This window comes from Nomascus leucogenys, chromosome 12, assembly GCF_006542625.1.
Source record: "Nomascus leucogenys isolate Asia chromosome 12, Asia_NLE_v1, whole genome shotgun sequence".
NCBI lineage: Eukaryota > Metazoa > Chordata > Mammalia > Primates > Hylobatidae > Nomascus > Nomascus leucogenys.
Genome location: NC_044392.1, coordinates 99,493,441 through 99,513,028, shown reverse-complemented (window position 1 = coordinate 99,513,028; position 19,588 = coordinate 99,493,441). Strand labels below are relative to the sequence as shown.

The 19,588-nt window shown below is 36.0% G+C and overlaps 1 protein-coding gene across 1 annotated transcript in view; it reads left to right on the top strand.

The window, feature by feature from the left end:
- Window positions 1-19,588, top strand: part of LOC100592286 (serine/threonine-protein kinase TNNI3K) — a 338,808-nt gene that overhangs the window by 136,612 nt on the left and 182,608 nt on the right. Inside the window, 5 exon segments of the mRNA XM_030825185.1 lie at window positions 1,009-1,147; window positions 6,711-6,855; window positions 6,944-7,048; window positions 10,995-11,089; window positions 11,710-11,859. Coding sequence (XP_030681045.1) covers window positions 1,009-1,147; window positions 6,711-6,855; window positions 6,944-7,048; window positions 10,995-11,089; window positions 11,710-11,859 — 634 coding nt within the window.

Here is a 19,588-nt window from a genome sequence, read left to right as displayed (position 1 = left end):
ACGTTTTCAAAGCTCCCTAGCATCTCATCTAGCCCCACATTAACTCTGAAACAGAAATGGTAAACAAAATTGTCTCAGTTCACCAACAAAAATAAAAAATAACATTTACAGAACAAATACTGTATGTCAGTCATTGTGCTATGCACTTTAAACAAATTCCTAATCTAATCCTCATGACAACCCATGAGTTAAGTCTTATTATTATTCCCATTGCATATTTGAAAAAACTTGGGTATAGTTAACTAATTTTTCTCAAGAACACAGAGCTGATATGAATCAGATTCTAGATTCGAATCTAGGACTTGCACCTTAACTCTTAATCAGTATATGATATTACCCCTCAAGTTAACAACGTAAGGTCAGTAGCAGGCACTATTGGTTGCTTAGGCAAAACTATCATTTCAACTATTACCACTTTGGGCCATTTATTTTTTTTCTTTCTTGCAGACTCCTTATTTTATTTCACTGTTCAACCTCTCTCCTAGAGGTTGTGCTTAGAGATGCTTCTATCCCCAGCCACTGTGTGTTAGATCTTGATTAGTTGAAGCCACTCACAGTAAATCTTCTCCCTTGCCCAGGGATTGGTTTAGAAAGTTGCAAATGACCTCGTGCAGACTGAAGAGATATGGGAAGATGGTTTCTGGAGAGTTTTTAAGAAGGAATTTCTAGATTTAAAAAAATGGTCGCTTGTTCCAAAAGGTAGAGGTCATCTCCTGCTCCACTCTGTGGACTTCAGTTTGTAATGGCTGGAGGTGCTGCAGCTCTCTTGCTACCATGAGTTGATCCATCCTACTTGCTGAGCATGGCAGAACAGAATGATGGAAAGAACTTGAGTTATTAAGCCGTTGTATTTATCAACCCTAGAATTATTCCAGTTTTGGACTTCTTGCTAGGTGATACAACAATAAATTTTTTGTGGTTTAAGCCAGTTGTGTTCTTGTATACTGCCAAAAGTTTTGCATTATTGTTTGAATTTTGATACTAATTTCAAATGAATAAATCCTTTAGGTAACTCGCCTTCTTTTGAAATTTGGTGCTGATGTAAATGTAAGTGGTGAAGTTGGAGATAGACCCCTCCACCTAGCATCTGCAAAAGGATTCTTGAATATTGCAAAACTCTTAACGGAAGAAGGCAGCAAAGCAGATGGTAAGATTATATGTTTAAAAGACCTTTGCTATCATTTGCTTTATGTATACCTTTTACTTATACTTCTCTTACTGGAGAATAATCTTGAAGTTGACTAATCCTGTAGTCATGTACTTATTTGCTCTACAAGTCATAATTCTTCTTTAATATGTTTATTAGGCCTACATACAAATCCTTCTTAACATGTTTTAGCTCAATTCTTAATATATTAGGAGCTCCAGTGAAAGTAAAGAGTTCTCTTAGATGAATTAGTTGTCTTCACTGTTGTTCACTAACCTTTTATAAATTGAGACATTATTTACTTCTAGCAAATTCTGAAATCTTTAATATATAACCTGATGAATATTTATGTATGTATACATCCATTGAAAACCACCCAGGTCAAGATTTAGAATATTTCATCACTCTGAAATTTTCCCTTATGCACTCATCTCAGGTAAATAGACTTTACCACCAAAGGTAATTAATATTCTGGCTTTCATTGCTATATATAGTTTTGTCTGTTCTTGAAGTTTGTGTAATTTTGTGATTGGCTTCTTTTGCTCAACAAGAGGATTTGGACATATATCCATGTTGTTGTACGGATCATAGTTTGTTCTTTTATATTGTCTTTGATTGCATGAATATACCATAATTAGTATACCCATTCTTCTCCTAGTAGACATTTTAATATTTCTAGTGTTTTTCTATTATGAATACAATTGCCAGTAACATTCTTATTCAAGTCTTTTTGTGGACATATATGTTCATCTCTCTTGAATATATATATATAAACACATATATATGAGAGAATTGATAAATTGAAAGGTAATAATGCATATGTTTAATGTTTTAGGAAATTTCTAGACAGTTTTCCAAAATGTTTGTACTATTTTAAAATCTTACAACAATATATGAGAATTTCAGTTGCTTCCCACAGCATCCCCAATATTTGATATTATATTACTATACTTTTTAATAGAGTTTGAGTGTGATCCATTCGGGAAAAAAAAAGCTTTAGAATACACAGAAGAACTTCAGAATCAGTTGATAGAATAGAATTTCCTTTCATTTTTATTTTCTTAATTATAAAATAAATTTTGGAAAGTTTATTATAAGTATTGAAAAATTTCTTTTTTTCACTTTTCCTCACAAACTTTATTTTTTGAGAAAAATTCACTCAGAGTTGCATCTTGCCATTAAATTCTCTCAGGCATATCCAGCATTCTTCCATTGACCCCCAAGAGACCTAATTAAAAGCCCAGCTGTAAGAACTGCTGGCCTTTGCAGCGGGAACAATACACACTTCCAAAAGGACATGGTTGTCAAATCTCTAGAACTGCCAGTTCCTTGGTCCAAAATTCAGACTGATATTTAGTTAATAAAGCTAATCAATGTTTTTTATCTACCCATAAGGAATACACAAAGTATCCTAGAGACAACCATGGCAAGAGACTAAGGTAATTTCCAGTTTCCAAGTTGTAAACAGGGGCCACTTTATTTTGTAAAATTTAAGAAACGTAGCTTGCATTGTCTTCTCTACGCCAGTATGCAGTAACTCTGGCAGCTACTTTAGAGCATTATTGTAAACAACCTATGTTGTCAGGATGTAAGGAATGCTGTCCCTGGACCTTGTTTAAGCAGTCTCTTTCATTTCGTTAGTTTAGAATAGGCACAGGTATACCTGCGTGAATGACTGAACACATAATCGTGTTTTTGAAACTGCCTCACTCTTCCAAGGGGTCAGGAACTGCATCACTTTTTCCTTTTATTATTGATGCCAACCTTAGCTTTTTATTCCTCTGCACAACTCCAGAGCTCAGTAGTGTCCAAATGAGTGTCATTTATGATCAGCATGTCTCTAGGATCAAAAGACTCCTCTGCAAAAGGCATTGAAATGTGTAATACTACAACCATATCCCCTTTACGTACCAGCATCATATGATACAATTTTTAACACTTTCTTTTTGGTGCACGCAAGTATTACATGCCTCTTACTCAATTATTTTATAAAATCAAGAGACGGCATGACTCAGATTTTGAAGTATTTTTATTTCTTTCTGGTACGCACTTGATATTTAAGTCCCATTTGCACTTCAACCAATTGCAAAACATAAACCAGAAGATCTGCTATGCCAGTGGACACTGTGCAGGACGTATTATTGGTTAGTTCACTTATTCTAAAATGTAGCTAAGCCTCCAAATGATTTATTTTAGATCTAGACCCTGCCTGCGGTAAATGGACATAGCAGAAAGATTAAATAAATGACCCTAAAAAGAGTACAATTTGAAATCCAGTATTTACAGTATGTTTCCATGGTAAAAGAATGTCACACATGCAAATAAATTCAGGTTGCAAAATTACCCAAAATGTAATTCTGAAAGCAGCCTCTTTGGTTCAGCATGTTTGAGAGGCTGACCTATTCAGTTAGGTATGTTTTAAGTCTCTGTTCTGCTTCTTTGTATCTCTTAGGGTAATTAAAAAGGAGAAGTATAATGCCCCCTAAATGAGATTGAAAAGGTTAAAATATTGATGGACTGCATAAGAAAAAAAAAGTGATACAGCCTTCAAAATATGCCATTTTGATAATTTTAAAAATTGAAAAAATTAAATTTAGAATTAATAATTTTTGTTATCTTAATCATAAATGCTATATTTCTTTTAAATAACACAATCCTTGCAACTGGACGGAGTTGGATATTACAGAAAGCCGCAAAAAATTCCTAGAACATGTCCAGCCATAGGAAGTGTTTTATTTTTTGAAATATAGCTTGTTGGATGTATTACACAGATCTGTTACTGAAAGCTTATTAAAGATAGACCTGGGAGTAATTTTAAAGATCTTGTAGGAGCTGCTGACATTGCTTGGTCAATCTGGAAAATTTTATTTTATTTTTAGGGTCAATAAGCAGAAATAAAGAAGAAACAGCACCCATTCACCCAATATTCAATATTTCTTTCAAAATACATCACTATATACCTACTCTCTTCAAAACAGAGCACCAGGAACTAGATATTTTCCTAATAATGATTTACATGTATTTTTTGTTTTAAATTCTCCTTTATATGTTTCTCAATAAGATGCTAAGTTAGAGCAAATAGAATGTTATTCATGCATTCAATTTTTCTAAGATATAATAATATATTTTCTTTTTTGTCTTTGCAAATTGGTCCAAGACAAAACTAAATACATCACAATGACTGAAGCAAAAACAGACGTGTATACACATAAATTCTATGTCAGATTACGTATTTGTCCTGGCTTGTTCCTTCAGTTGGTATTTACATCTTCTTTGATGGGAATAATGTTTCAGCCACTGCGGATAATTCACCAAGTAAATAACCTAATTTGAAGTTTACTGATTCAATTGGGGAGGAATACTGGGTTGGGCCAAGGATGGCCAAAGGCAAATTATAAATTAATAGAAGATTGCACTGCATTCTGCTTTGCATTTTTCCTTCTGAACCTTAAGAATTCTTATGTCACGCTCCAGATGCCCTGGACTCCTAACTGTTCTCAAGCATTGACTTGTGGCATTGACTTTCCCTGGCTTAGAACAGAATGTGAACAAAGGAAAAGCTTTTTAAAAAGGGAGATAATCAAAAGAACCAAGAACATTCTTCTGAATGAAAGGTGTCTTTTTGAGCTACTCATTAATAAAAAAAGATTCAAAGGTTTGTGTAGTAACAGCCTTGGGAGGAGAAGCTCAGTGACTTTGTTAAAGATTTCCCTTTGGCTTAAAATCTTGCAGGACATCAAAATGAGGATGATTGTCTACAAATATAGCGGCTACAAGGCCTAATTAAGACCCTATCTAGATTGACAAAGTAATCAAACAATAAAACAAATGGCTTTAGAGCAGTTGATTCCATTATTTTAGTTTTAAAAATTATTAAAGCCAGATTAGGAATTGAGCTGTTTGGTGTTCCGTTGTTATTACTTCAGGACTGTAATTATTGACTGTTTAACTAGACTGTAGGTTATTTGAGAGTATAGACTCTGCATGTATCTATTATTAGCTTTGGACATAGCAAATTTCTAAGACAGACATTAGTAAAAAGGTTAAATAACTTTTATTAAATGTCTAGTATGTGACAAGCATCATGCTTGATAGATGCATTCCAATCATGAACCGCTTTATTCTTTTCAGCATCCCTGGAACAATGATCTTATTATATCCATTGTTACTGATAAGACATCCATACCTCCAACACTAGCTTAATGGCTAATACATGGTGATCATTTGATTCTTGTTGAGGAAAGAGAGTGTATCTGTCAAGTTTTTTTTGTTGTTGTTTTGTTTTTTTTACTTTTAAGTATTAGAAACTAACTCTTGCTAATTTAGGCATAAAAGGAGTAGATTAAAGGATATTATGTGGCACACAGAATCTTCTTCCTCAGAACAGAGTAGAAAGCCATGTTTGAAATTCTCACAGTGAGGAACAACATCCAAAATCATGCCCAAATGTGGTCCTGTGAAGATGCACTGCCACCCTTGCTAGGCACACATAAACTCTTGTGCTTCTGATGCCAACAATGCAGGGCATTGAATCTGTGGCTGGAATTGCTACCATGGGAAATTGGATGGAGCTACTGCCACCACTGCCACATTGCCAAGATAGATTAGGCCCTGCTTTTTATGTCATCAGCTCTGAAGTCAGAGTCTCATATGATGTGTTGATTGGAGGAGTCTACAGATAGGTATCCAGAACCAGGGAACTGTTGAAAGTAAAAGTGTCATTATTAAGAATTATTCCAGGATAACAAGCCTAAACCAGGACATATGGTCACCCTCTGCTAATTCTGTTCCCTAGCTGCAAACAGATCTTGGAAAGCACATTTTCTGCTTCTATGATAGAATGTGGTCTTGGCTTCTCATTAATACTTGTAGCATACGGAATTACCCAAACGTCAGAAGAGGTTATAAGGCTGGGTGTTTCAACGAGAAGGACACGTGTCCACTACTGAATGAAGAATTGAATTTTAAATAACCTGTCTAAAGTAAAACAATTAATGAGGTCTGCCTAAGTCTAAAGTGCTTTTCCTTTCATGATACCATGCTTTGCATACTGTATTATGGCAATTTTCAGCTAAGGGGATACATCAGAGCTGTTTACAACAGTGTTGTAAACATACAGGTTGTGGGCCCCCACTCTAACCTACTGAACCCAAATCTCTGGGAATGGTGCTCTGGCCAGGATCTGTAATTCCTAACATCATTCAGATAAAAAAAAAAAAAACAACATCAATTTGAAAGGTGATCCTTGTGGAAATAAGGCCACGTGTACCCTTTGGATGCTATTAGTTTCCCAAACTGTTCCATTGTGTGAGATAGATATGATTGGATGTGTTCCATAGAATTTATGGAAGCTAGAAGGAAACCTGTTTAATGTGGTAGTAGGCAATAGAATAACATTATAATTTTAAAAATTGGTCACCCTTAATTTCCTTTATGATTATCACTAACTGGCAATTTCCAGGAATCACTCAGGCACTCGCAAATGTCCGTGGTACTATACATATGAAGGCTGAGAAACAAAGAATTCTAGATAATGTATCTTTTTCTTTCTTGCTGATAACAGTGAATGCCCAAGATAATGAAGACCATGTCCCACTCCATTTCTGTTCTCGATTTGGACACCATGATATAGTTAAGTATCTGCTGCAAAGTGATTTGGAAGTTCAACCTCATGTTGTTAATATCTATGGAGATACCCCCTTGCACCTGTGAGTATTATGTAGCATTCCATAGGTTCTCCAGGTATACTGCATGTACTTGCTTACAATATTAACAAGATATTTTCTTCAAATCTAGGGCATGCTACAATGGCAAATTTGAAGTTGCCAAGGAAATCATCCAAATATCAGGAACAGAAAGTCTGACTAAGGAAAACATCTTCAGTGAAACAGCTTTTCATAGGTAAAAGAATATTTAAGTGCAATAGCCACTAAACTTAGCTGACACTCTAAAGCACCTGAAGTTGTGTGTATAAAGCAAGAACAAATAGTGGCAGATGTTGCAATCAGAGAGCAATAGCAGAGGTAGGGCAGAGGACAAAGAGCCTGAGCTAGATGCATGGAAGAAAAGGTGGAGGCAGATGCTGCAGTCAGTACAACAGATGGGGCCGGAGCCAGATGCTGCGTTCCTGGCAGCAGCCACAAAGACAGGGACTGATGTTGCCAAGGCAACAGGCATATCAACATCTGTAAGCATATTGCTTCTATTCCTCTTCACGCCATGGAAAGCTGCCAAAAAGGGATGTGCCCATAATCCTCCTCCAAGAAGAATCTCATTACCAGAATTCATCAGCATTAAATGTGACACTTTTCTCCTTTCCACTTAAACCTTACGTGAAAATGTGTCTACCTGTCTAAAACATCCATCTGTCAGCCTGTAAAAGCCTAGTCAGGGTGGCCACTCAAATACCTAAGAAAGCATTAGCTCTTCTCTAGGAATTCATGAGAGCCCTTTACAGTGTGCTCTAGAAAAGCACACTGAAGGAGCAGCTGGGATTAGAAACGTTGCAACCAAAATAAAAAGAGAGAAAAAGAAAAGAAAGAAAAGGTTACTAATAAGTCAGAGCTATAGTTTCGTAAAATGCCCAAAAGGAAGGCGGATGTTTTATAAAATCTAAGGCCTTCATTTTTAATGGGTAACTATTTTGCTAAAACACTAAAAGCATAGTGATTTATATTTAGTAGATCTTGAAAATTTGTCCATTGCCTACACATTACATATGTTTTCATTAGTTTGTAACCTCTAAAAATGTATTTGAGACTAATTTATTGTTCACATAATGTTTTTGTATTGCACTGAGAAATAATAAAAATGAGGAGACTCTCTTTATTTCTCACCAAACTAAAATTAAGCTTGTGCTTCTGCATCAGGCATCAACCTGTCAAATTTCACATACATTTCCAGATTTTTCTTGTCAACCAAAGACTCAGTCAAAAAAAGGGTGAAGTAAAACCACCATTTATGGAATAGTGACCATATGCCAGATGATTTGCATCCATTATCTCGTGTAATCCTTACAACATTTTATGAAGTTGGATTTATTATCTCTCTTTTACAGAAGAGAAAACTGAGGCTCAGAAAAACTAAGTAACTTGCCAAAGTTTCTTATGGATAGAAAATAATGTTGCAAATGCCTACCCAATTCTAAATTTTGTGCTTTTTACATTTCTTCATGTTCTAGTACCAAAATATTTTGTCTGTTTTCTACACACTCAGTAACAGAACAGATGCAAGAACTTCTTAGATCATACCTTCAGTCAAATGGATCAGTGGAATCTGTCCCTGCAGGGGACAGTTGGCAGAACTGATATGTACTGGTTGCTGGTATTCTCCTTCCCATTAGGTCATGCCTGTTACAGCTGACACCTCAGGCTAGTTTTCAAATCATTTTGCTACTTCATGCACTAAAATTGAAACCAACTGTAATCAGAGGGTGACTGTCACCTCCAAAAGATTGTTTATATGAGAAGATTTGTGAAGTGAGTTGAAAGTATATACCCAATTGTTTTATTTTGTGTAAGCCTGTGGCTACTCAGAGTAACAGATTAATGTTTTTGTTATATTCATTTTAAGCAAATATTTATAAAAGAAACTCCTTTTACATGAGGAATTCACTCTGAATATGAATTTTTCTATGTACATAGTATTTTGCACAGAGCAAGCACTCAGTACATTTCTGTTGTGGTTTTCATATGTATACACACACATATACAAATATATATGTATATATATATGTACACATATACACATGTGTGCATGTATATATGTGCATATATATGTGCATGTATATATATGTGTGTATACATGCACATATATACACATATGTGCATATATTCAGAACTCATTTTCTGTAAGTAGTTTCTTTGAAAAAGAGCAATGAATCAATATTAAATGTGTACTGTTATGGGTCCTATTTATAATGCAAATAGTTAATGATGATATGATACATTGCACTGAGATGGTAGTTTTTTTATTCACTCAATAATTCAAGAAAAAGTTATTAAAGACCTACCTTGTATTGGTGCTACTGGGGACATTAAGATGACAGGATTCTTTCCGTCCTTAAAGGAGCCCTATTGTAAGGTATCAAAGTAAACAGAGGTGTATCCAGTACCATATTACAGTGTGATAAGCACTGTAAGATTGAAATTACAAAGAAGCAGAGGGGTCAGTAATGAATTCTGCCTTTGGTTCATTAGAATACTTCATATTCAGTTTAATTGGATGAAGAATGAATGGTATTTCATGAAAGAAAAATGACTTAGGCAAGCTTAGGCAGAGCCATCCTAGGAAGAGGAAATGCTAAGACCCAGTGACCTCCCTCTTTTTTCTAGAACCAAGTCCCTATGCCCTTCCTTTAGCCATTATTTAGTTGGGGCTTTGCCCAATGCTAGTTCCTTCCAGTCACTTATTACATACCTCATATCTCTTCATGATTTGAATGTAGAGTATTGTTAGTTAATAAGTGATAGCAAAAGCAGAGGTATGAGGGAAACTACAGGAAAAGAACATTTATGAGAATTACTAATCAAAAAGTTAAATCCAGTAGTCATTACTAGGCATGCTAATTTCATACAAAAACTTTTTCTCAATGCATCTTAGCTTTCCCAGTAAACAGTAGAAATCAGAATTTCAGATAAGTATTTCAACAAATCTATGTGCAAAATTTATCTATAAAAATCTTATTTCCTTGCATCTTGAAATTTATTAATTTTTCCACAAATACTTTCTCACACCTGGAAAGAGCTGATAATGAAAGGTCCTCTACAATTTGTAATGTGATTCTATAAGCATTAATTCACTTGAAATTTCCGCAACAATTTGGCAAATTGAGAAGGTATTGTCTATCATTGTTTCATAGATGGTAAAACTAAAACTCACAGAGATCAAAGAACTTGTCCAGGATCCTCTGGTTTGTGTGTGGCAGAATTCTGGATTTTGAGTCCACAACTAATGCTCCTTCAGTAAAATGAAAGCTTTGAGATCTTACCCTCTGGTCAAGGAAGTGTTTGGAGAGGCAGTAGATGGTTTTACCGGGAATCATTTCAGACTGTGGCCTGGATTTGACTAAAACTCTCAGAACCCTCCTGAATTTCTAATTTGATTGTCCTGCAGAATAATTCCTAGGCCCTGCAGCTAAAAATGCAGGGAACTCTTATATCTTATCTCTTTTATGAAAAATAACTAATATCCCTGAAAACATTTGATAAAAAACACTGGAAATTTTATACAGCTCTTTTCTTAAAGGTCCAGATGTGAGAATCTTTAGGATTTTCTCACCATATAACTACATTTTTATTTAGCCTTTGTAGATGGTGCTTGTTTATTTTTCATCACCTCCTCCCTTCTCTGTTTCTTTGGCTCTCTTATATACATATGTGCATCTAGAATGCCTGGCTTAATCAGGGCTGCATTTGTTTGTTAGGACTGCCATAAAGAAATACCACAGACTGGGTGGCTTAAGCAACAGAAATTTATCATCTCACAATTCTGGAGGCTAGAAGTCCAAGATCAAGGTGTCAACAGGTTTGGCTTCTCCTGCGGCCTCTTCCCTTGGCTTGCAGATGGCTGCCTTCTTGCTGTGTCTTCACATGGCTGCCTCTCTGTCTGTGTCACCTGTGTCTTAATCCCAGATTCTTCTTATAAGGATGTCATATTGAATTGGGGCCCACCCTAATGACCCCATTTTAAATTAAGTACCTCTTTAAAGACACAATCCCTAAATACAGTCTCATTGTCAGGTTATGGGGATTATAACTTCAACGTATGATTTTTCGAGGTGCGGGGTAGAGGGCACAATTTAGTCCGTAACAAGGACCTTCTTTCTTGTTTTATGCTTTTTTTTCAGTGCTTGTACCTATGGCAAGAGCATTGACCTAGTCAAATTTCTTCTTGATCAGAATGTCATAAACATCAACCACCAAGGAAGGGATGGGCACACTGGTAAGACTGTGGTGAAAACATCACTAGTTCTAGATGTTTATCAATGATTAAGAATAATGGTATGCAAAGGGATGTGGGGGCATTGGGAGTGCTCAACTCCAGTGGGAAAGGGTATTTTATCAACTGACAGCATTTAGAATTGATAATGACTGATAATAATAAAAATCAGACTGACTTTTTGGCCAATTTTATTATTGTGTTAAATTATTTGCAGTCAATGCATCCTCTTATGGCCAGCACTAGGGACAGACTGACCACACTGCTCTGCCCTTGATTTGGTGATCAAAAAAAAAAAAAAATAACCTGTGATGGGTCTTTGTTCTTTTACTTGTGTAAAGATGCTAACATTTGTTCTTGGTAATTACAGTGGATGTAGAAATACTATAATTGTACTGAGGAAAAGATGGTCTCTATAGAAGATTGAGTACAATATAATACCCGTTTTGCTTTAAGTAATGTCTTGTTTGGTCAATAATAAAATTAGTTCTTTATCAAAGAAATCAATCCTTACTTTATACCTTTGGAAATAATGCTATTATGTGGTGATAAATGTCTTTTGAAAATTGGGGTGCGGTTTTTCTTTTTTCTCCTTTTGTTCTTTCAATTCCTTTCTATTACAGGATTACACTCTGCTTGCTACCACGGTCACATTCGCCTGGTTCAGTTCTTACTGGATAATGGAGCTGATATGAATCTAGTGGCTTGTGATCCCAGCAGGTCTAGTGGTGAAAAAGATGAGCAGACATGTTTGATGTGGGCTTATGAAAAAGGTATATTTTTAATCATCGTGTCTCTATAGTGATACATTGAACTGTGTGCATAGATTATGTCAGTGCATCAATAATTTCTTTGCTTGCATGACTTGAACACTCTCATTTCTTCTGTAGATTTTACTTGAGTTTCTGGGGCCTTGGATCAAAGAGTCCAATACGCTGTAATCAGAGAAGGCAACTCCTAGGCTGCAATGAGCCAAAGGCATTCTCAGTATTGGCACTTTGAAAAGGGAATAGTCGCATTTCTAAGTACCAGAGAAACCAAATTGTGATGGATAATGAGAGTACAGTGGGCTCCGAGGTAGTCTTTATCTCTTATATGGGGGAATTCTGATGTGGTTTCAAATTTATAAGAAAGAAGTAAGTACAAGGGGAGGAAAAAGAAATATTTGTCAGATCTACCCTGCTGACAATGCCTGTGCTAGAAAATATAAGGGAGCCAAGTGTAAACTTATTTGAATATAAACTTACTTGCTTAAGTATAAACTTATCTGAGCTCAAAGTGGTGAAAACTTGAGATATGGTATGAGAACAGCTGGGTTTAAATCAAGCTGTATTATTTGACCTTGTGCAAATTATTTAATATTTCTGAGCTCCATTTTCTTCATCTGAAAAATAAGGATTATAAATTCTACTTCATAAGATTGTAAAGATTAAATGAGACAATATATGAAAATTGCTTAGAACAGTGGCTGACACAAAATAAATACTAAGTAATTGCTATTTTAGTGTGATAGCAGTGGTACTACTAGTAGCTCAGAAATAAGGATGATAACAAATTCATCATTTCAAGGGAGAAATAACTAAAGACATTCAGATGGTGAAAAGCATCTTTGTAATTGCTATTGAGGTATATTTGCCTCAGCAAGCTCTCCATATACCCATACACTCCTAAGGAGTTTAGATTTTTAGATGATATGAAAGAATATATATTGTCTTTGAAATTATAGGTTACAATTGAATACTATAAAAAATATGCCAGATTTTAAAGTCACATTTTAATTGTTATTTTAACTTTTGATGACTGCATTGTCTTTTTACGATATTAAAAATATGTAAAGAAACATAGTTACCTTTTTAGATACTCAAATGCTAAAAGATTGTACTGAAAATAGCAATTATTAAGCTGGAAGATTTCCTAGCCTACCAAGCTGATTTAAAAGGTTTTCTGACTAAAGTGGGATATGGGCCGGGCGCGGTGGCTCATGCCTGTAATCCCAGCACTTTGGGAGGCCAAGGTGGGCAGATCACAAGGTCAGGAGTTAGAGACCAGCCTGGCCAACATGGTGAAACCCTGTCTCTACTAAAAATACAAAAATTAGCTGTTTGTGGTGGCGGATGCCTGTAATCTCAGCTACTCGGGAGGCTGAGGCAGGAGAAATAGTTTGAACCCAGGAGGCAGAGGTTGTGGTGAGCTGAGATCATGCCATTGCACTCTAGCCTGGCAACAGGGTGATACTGCATCTCAAAAATAAATAAATAAATAAAGTGGGATATGAGAGTCCATCAAAGAAAGGAGAAACGTAGTCTGATGGATGAAAATGTAGAGCTGTTGTAAGTATGCAGTAAGCATATAGACAACGAGAAGGAAAAATGTGCAGGTCTGAAGACTGCTAGTAGAAAAATGATGTGGGAGTTACTTTAATAAAGACAAGGGAACAGACATAGAATATTAAGTAATGAGTTAGATATAGGCCTGCTGTGTTTTGGTGGGCTTATTTTGCTTTTTATTTGAATATTGTATAAATACAAACACATATACCTTTGCACGTATTGTAACCATATAGGCCAATGAATTTCACAGATTGAACTCACCCAGCACCCAAATGAAGAAACTGAACATAACAAGTCCCTTAAAAGCCCCATTGACATTCTCTTCCAATCACTCCCCTCAGGAGGTTACCACTGCCTTCTTGTGGCATAGCTGTTTTGCCACTTTCTGCACTTTATGTAAATGAAATGCTATGGTGCGTACTTCTTTGTGTCTGGCTTTTTTCAGCCAACAATATGTGAGATTCATTCACATTGTTGCAGGCAGTTGTAGATTGTTCATTCTTATTGTTGTATAGTATAATGTTTTGTGACTATATCACAATTTTTTAATTCATTCTACTGTTCATGAGCATTTGGATAATTTTCAATTTGGGGCTATTCAGAGTACTGTGTTACGAACATTCATATATGTAGATATATGTCTTTCGTTGAATATATGGTTGCATTTCTATTAGATATAAAGGTGTTCTACTTTGTATTAAAAAATCTAGGTAGCTCTATATCTAAATATCAGTTGGAAAATCTTAAATTTTCTGAAATCTCAGGTGGCCTTACTAAATTCTGTCTCCTCAACACATTGCATTTATTCAAGTGATTCTCAGACAGTGTCTCTCAAGAAATGTGAACTTCAGTGTAAGACTGTTTACAAAGCATTAGTCTTCCGGAAGGCAGCTCAGAAATTGCTGCTGCAGCTATCTCTTCACAGGGGTTGGCTTTGTTTGTTTGTAGCTGATTGAGAGTGATAGTTGAAAACTGGCTTTACTTTTATTTTTTGTGGAATTCCATGCTTTTATGAAACAATGAATCATTGTGTAAGTTTCTAAGATTTCCTATGAAATGTCAACAAAGATCCTTTAGCTTAGAGGACTTACCCACTGGCCTCTGCAACATATGCTGTATTTGTCACCATATTTGTTCAAACTAATGTGCCAGGCATCAGTGTTGCATTCCATTATTACTATGAATTTTAACAAATTGAATGTTGTTGCTCAGAAGACAGATGGATGTTTTGCATATGTTCTAGGGCAAAGCAAGTCAAATGACAAAATGAAATTGTTGCCATTTTTCTCTTCCTAAAAAAGTGTTGCATTGTTTTCATGTGTTCAGGGAGAATTGAAGTGGCCTTGTTAATATTGTCAGCAGTTCACCTGTCCCTGTATCCTTTAAAACAAGAAGTGCTTCCCTGTCTCCTTGGAAAGGGAATCACTATATTAATTGATATGGCATACTAAGGAGTTCCCTGAGCAATTTGGAGGTAAAGTTGAGGAAGGACTAAAACTCTACTTGATGTAAGAATGGCCCCATCATGGTTTACCATGTACCCTATCCTATCCCGGGAGAGATAAACAAGAAGGGAGCTTCACAATCAAGAGTGTCTATTTGAATAGGTGTACTTTTGGATACACCCAATTTAAATAGTTCATCCTAGTCTAATCTCTTAACAGAAAACTGTGGAGTCTTTCTCAGCAGCACCCGTCTCTATCTGAATGGCTCTAAGCCAAATTTTTTCACCTGACCCAAGCTAAATTTTAGCTGACCTTCTTTCTACTATTCTGATACGGCACATTGAAGTGTGATTTGGAGTTCTGGAAGAGTTATATATTCTGTTTTGGAATACTTTCAGAAAAGGGTTTACTCAGTATGGTTCCCTGTGGAATCAGATATGAAGAATGCTTTCTATTTGCATAGCCCTTCTAACCTAAATGTATCAAAATCAATCTTGAAAATAATTTTCCTGGTGACCTTCATCCTACACAGTAGCCTCCTGTTTAAGTTTCAATATTTATCTGCCAGAGTGCTTAGAGCTCCAATTTTACAGTATTTAGAGTGTTTCCCCTCCCCATCTCCCCTCTTCTTTGTTTCTACTATTCCATCTGAAAGTGTAGCGATCGCTGTCTCACTCACTTGGATTTGTTCTGCCCTTTCCCTGTGGTACAAAGGACCTGTATGAATCAATTTAAATTGGTCAGAAGAAATAGCCAGCAGCCTGCTTATGTTCAAATCCTCTGCCCTAATCACCAGTATGGAAAACCCATTGAAAAGACCTACACATAATCTTACATCCATTTCATTAAAGATGAAACTGCCGAATTGAAAAGATCTCAGCCAATTAGAATTGAACACATAGCTCAATAGTGTGTCTGGCAGTTAGATTTGAAAAGGCTGCCTTTGACAAAGAAAAGCACTCCTTTATGTCAGGCTGTTTAGGGTCAGAAAATAACCCAAACTAGAAACAGAACTAAAAACTTCTTATTCCCTTCAGTACCGACACCAGTTAAAAGTAATATACAGAGGCTCCTATCACAATATATAATTACCCAGAATACAATATTTGTATACAGCAAAGGCACCTAATTCACCGTGACAGGAAGCTGGAGGTGGAGAATTAGTGAGTGAGCAAAAACAATAAAAATCAAGGCTCCTGTACCATGATATATACTTTGTTCATTCCTTTTGACAAGTGTAGTATTGTGTGAATTATTTGTAGTAAATGTACTACAGTGTATTCTCTGAAAGTAATGAAATCTTACAGTCATGAGTTTCTACAGTTTTTCGATAGTAAAAAAAAAATAACTGAGAGATGAGGGTGGGAGAGGAGTACAAGTAAGAAGAGATAGATTCATTAAATTATTTGATAAATTTTCACCAATGGATTACGAACTCCCAGGCTTTTTCTATATTGAATTCCTATCTATTTCAAGTTTAGTTACTTAGCTTAGTGATACTAGTTTAGTGTGCAAGAGTGGATTGGGGTAAGGAATCCATGCGTGAATTTTTGTTTTTCTATACTGGTTATCTTCTTACATGTTTAGCTGCTCTCTTTTAAAAAAATAAGTAAAATAATCTCAACTGTCATTAGAATGGAAAGAACCTTCATCATTGCAGGGAGATAACTCACAAAAATGTTTTTGAAATATAATAATGTAAGAATTCATATGCTTAAAATGGATAGTAAAAGAGAACTTATATTCATTGAGTATCTTTTACATATGCATATATATGTATATATAATTTCCTATTTCTCCACATCCTCTCCAGCACCTGTTGTTCCCTGACTTTTTAATGATGGCCATTCTAACTGGTGTGAGATGGTATCTCACTGTGGTTTTGATTTGCATTTCTCTGATGGCCAGTGATGATGAGCATTTTTTCCTGTGTTTTTTGGCTGCATAAATGTCTTCTTTTGAGAAGTGTCTGTTCATGTCCTTTGCCCACTTTTTGATGGGGTTGTTTGTTTTTTTCTTGTAAATTTGTTTGAGTTCATTGTAGATTCTGGATATTAGCCCTTTGTCAGATGAGTAGGTTGCAAAAATTTTCTCCCATTCTGTAGGTTGCCTGTTCACTCTGATGGTAGTTTCTTTTGCTGTGCAGAAGCTCTTTAGTTTAATTAGATCCCATTTGTCAATTTTGGCTTTTGTTGCCATTGCTTTTGGTGTTTTAGACATGAAGTCCTTGCCCATGCCCTGAATGGTATTGCCTAGGTTTTCTTGTAGGATTTTAATGGTTTTAGGTCTAACATGTAAGTCTTTAATCCATCTTGAATTAATTTTTGTATAAGGTGTAAGGAAGGGATCCAGTTTCAGCTTTCTACATATGGCTAGCCAGTTTTCCCAACACCATTTATTAAATAGGGAATCCTTTCCCCATTTCTTGTTTTTGTCAGGTTTGCCAAAGATCAGATAGTTGTAGATATTCAGCATTATTTCTGATGGCTCCGTTCTGTTCCATTGATCTATGTCTCTGTTGTGGTACCAGTACCATGCTGTTTTGGTTACTGTAGCCCTGCAGTATAGTTTGAAGTCAGGAAGTGTGATGCCTCCAGCTTTGTTCTTTTGGCTTAGGATTGACTTGGCGATGTGGGCTCTTTTTTGGTTCCATATGAACTTTAAGGTAGTTTTTTCCAATTCTGTGAAGAAAGTCATTGGTAGCTTGATGGGGATGGCATTGAATCTATAAATTAACTTGGGCAGTATGGCCATTTTCATGATATTGATTCTTCCAACCCATGAGCATGGAATGTTCTTCCATTTCTTTGTATCCTCTTTTATTTCATTGAGCAGTGGTTTGTAGTTCTCCTTGAAGAGGTCCTTCACATCCCTTGTAAGTTGGATTCCTAGGTATTTTATTCTCTTTGAAGCAATTGTGAATGGGAGTTCACTCATGATTTGGCTCTCTGTTTGTCTGTGATTGGTGTACAAGAATGCTTGTGATTTTTGTACATTGATTTTGTATCCTGAGACTTTGCTGAAGTTGCTAATCAGCTTAAGGAGATTTTGGGCTGAGACGATGGGGTTTTCTAGATATACAATCATGTCATCTGCAAACAGGGACAATTTGACTTCCTCTTTTCCTAATTGAATACCCTTTATTTCCTTCTCCTGCTTGATTGCCCTGGCCAGAACTTCCAGCACTATGTTGAATAAGAGTGGTGAGAGAGGGCATCCCTGTCTTGTGCCAGTTTTCAAAGGGAATGCTTCCAGTTTTTGCCCATTCAGTATGATATTGGCTGTGGGTTTGTCATAGATAGCTCTTATTATTTTGAGATACGTCCCATCAATACCTAATTTATTGAGAGTTTTTAGCATGAAGCGTTGTTGAATTTTGTCAAAGGCCTTTTCTGCATCTATTGGGATAATCATGTGATTTTTGTCTTGGGTTCTGTTTATATGCTGGATTACATTTATTGATTTGCATATGTTGAACCAGCCTTGCATCCCAGGATGAAGCCCACTTGATCATGGTGTATAAGCTTTTTGATGTGCTGCTGGATTCGGTTTGCTGGTATTTTACTGAGGTTTTTTGCATCAATGTTCATCAAGGATATTGGTCTGAAATTCTCTTTTTTGGTTATGTCTCTGCCAGGCTTTGGTATCAGGACGATGCTGGCCTCATAAAATGTGTTAGGGAGGATTCCCTCTTTTTCTATCGATTGGAATAGTTTCAGAAGTAATGGTTCCAGTTCCTCCTTGTACCTCTGGTAGAATTCGGCTGTGAATCCATCAGGTCCTGGACTCTTTTTGGTTGGTAAGCTATTGATTATTGCCACAATTTCAGAGCCTGTTATTGGTCTATTCAGAGATTCAACTTCTTCCTGGTTTATTCTTGGGAGGGTGTATTTGTTGAGGAATTTATCCATTTCTTCTAGATTTTCTAGTTTATTTGCATAGAGGTGTTTGCAGTATTCTCTGATGGTAGATTGTATTTCTGTGGGATCGGTGGTGATATCCCCTTTTTCATTTTTATTGCATCTATTTGATTCTTCTCTCTTTTCTTCTTTATTAGTCTTGCTAGCAGTCTATCAATTTTGTTGATCTTTTCAAAAAAGCAGCTCCTGGATTCATTAATTTTTTGAAGGGTTTTTTGTGTCTATTTCCTTCAGTTCTGCTCTGATTTTAGTTATTTCTAGCCTTCTGCTAGCTTTTGAATGTGTTTGCTCTTGCTTTTCTAGTTCTTTTAATTGTGATGTTAGGGTGTGAATTTTGGATCTTTCCTGCTTTCTCTTGTGGGCATTTAGTGCTATAAATTTCCCTCTACACACTGCTTTGAATGTGTCCCAGAGATTCTGGTATGTTGTGTCTTTGTTCTCGTTGGTTTCAAAGAACATCTTTATTTCTGCCTTCATTTCATTATGTACCCAATAGTCATTCAGGAGCAGGTTGTTCAGTTTCCATGTAGTTGAGCGGTTTTGAGTGAGTTTCTTAATCCCGAGTTCTAGTTTGATTGCACTGTGATCTGAGAGACAGTTTGTTATAATTTCTGTTCTTTTACATTTGCTGAGGAGAGCTGATTAGGTACACCAATCAGACGTAGGTTTGGTCTTTTCATATAGTCCCAAATTTCTGACGGAGAATGACTTTGACGAGTTGAGAGAAGAAGGCTTCAGACGATCAAACTACTCCGAGCTACGGGAGGAAATTCAAAACAATAGCAAAGAAGTTATATGTATATATAA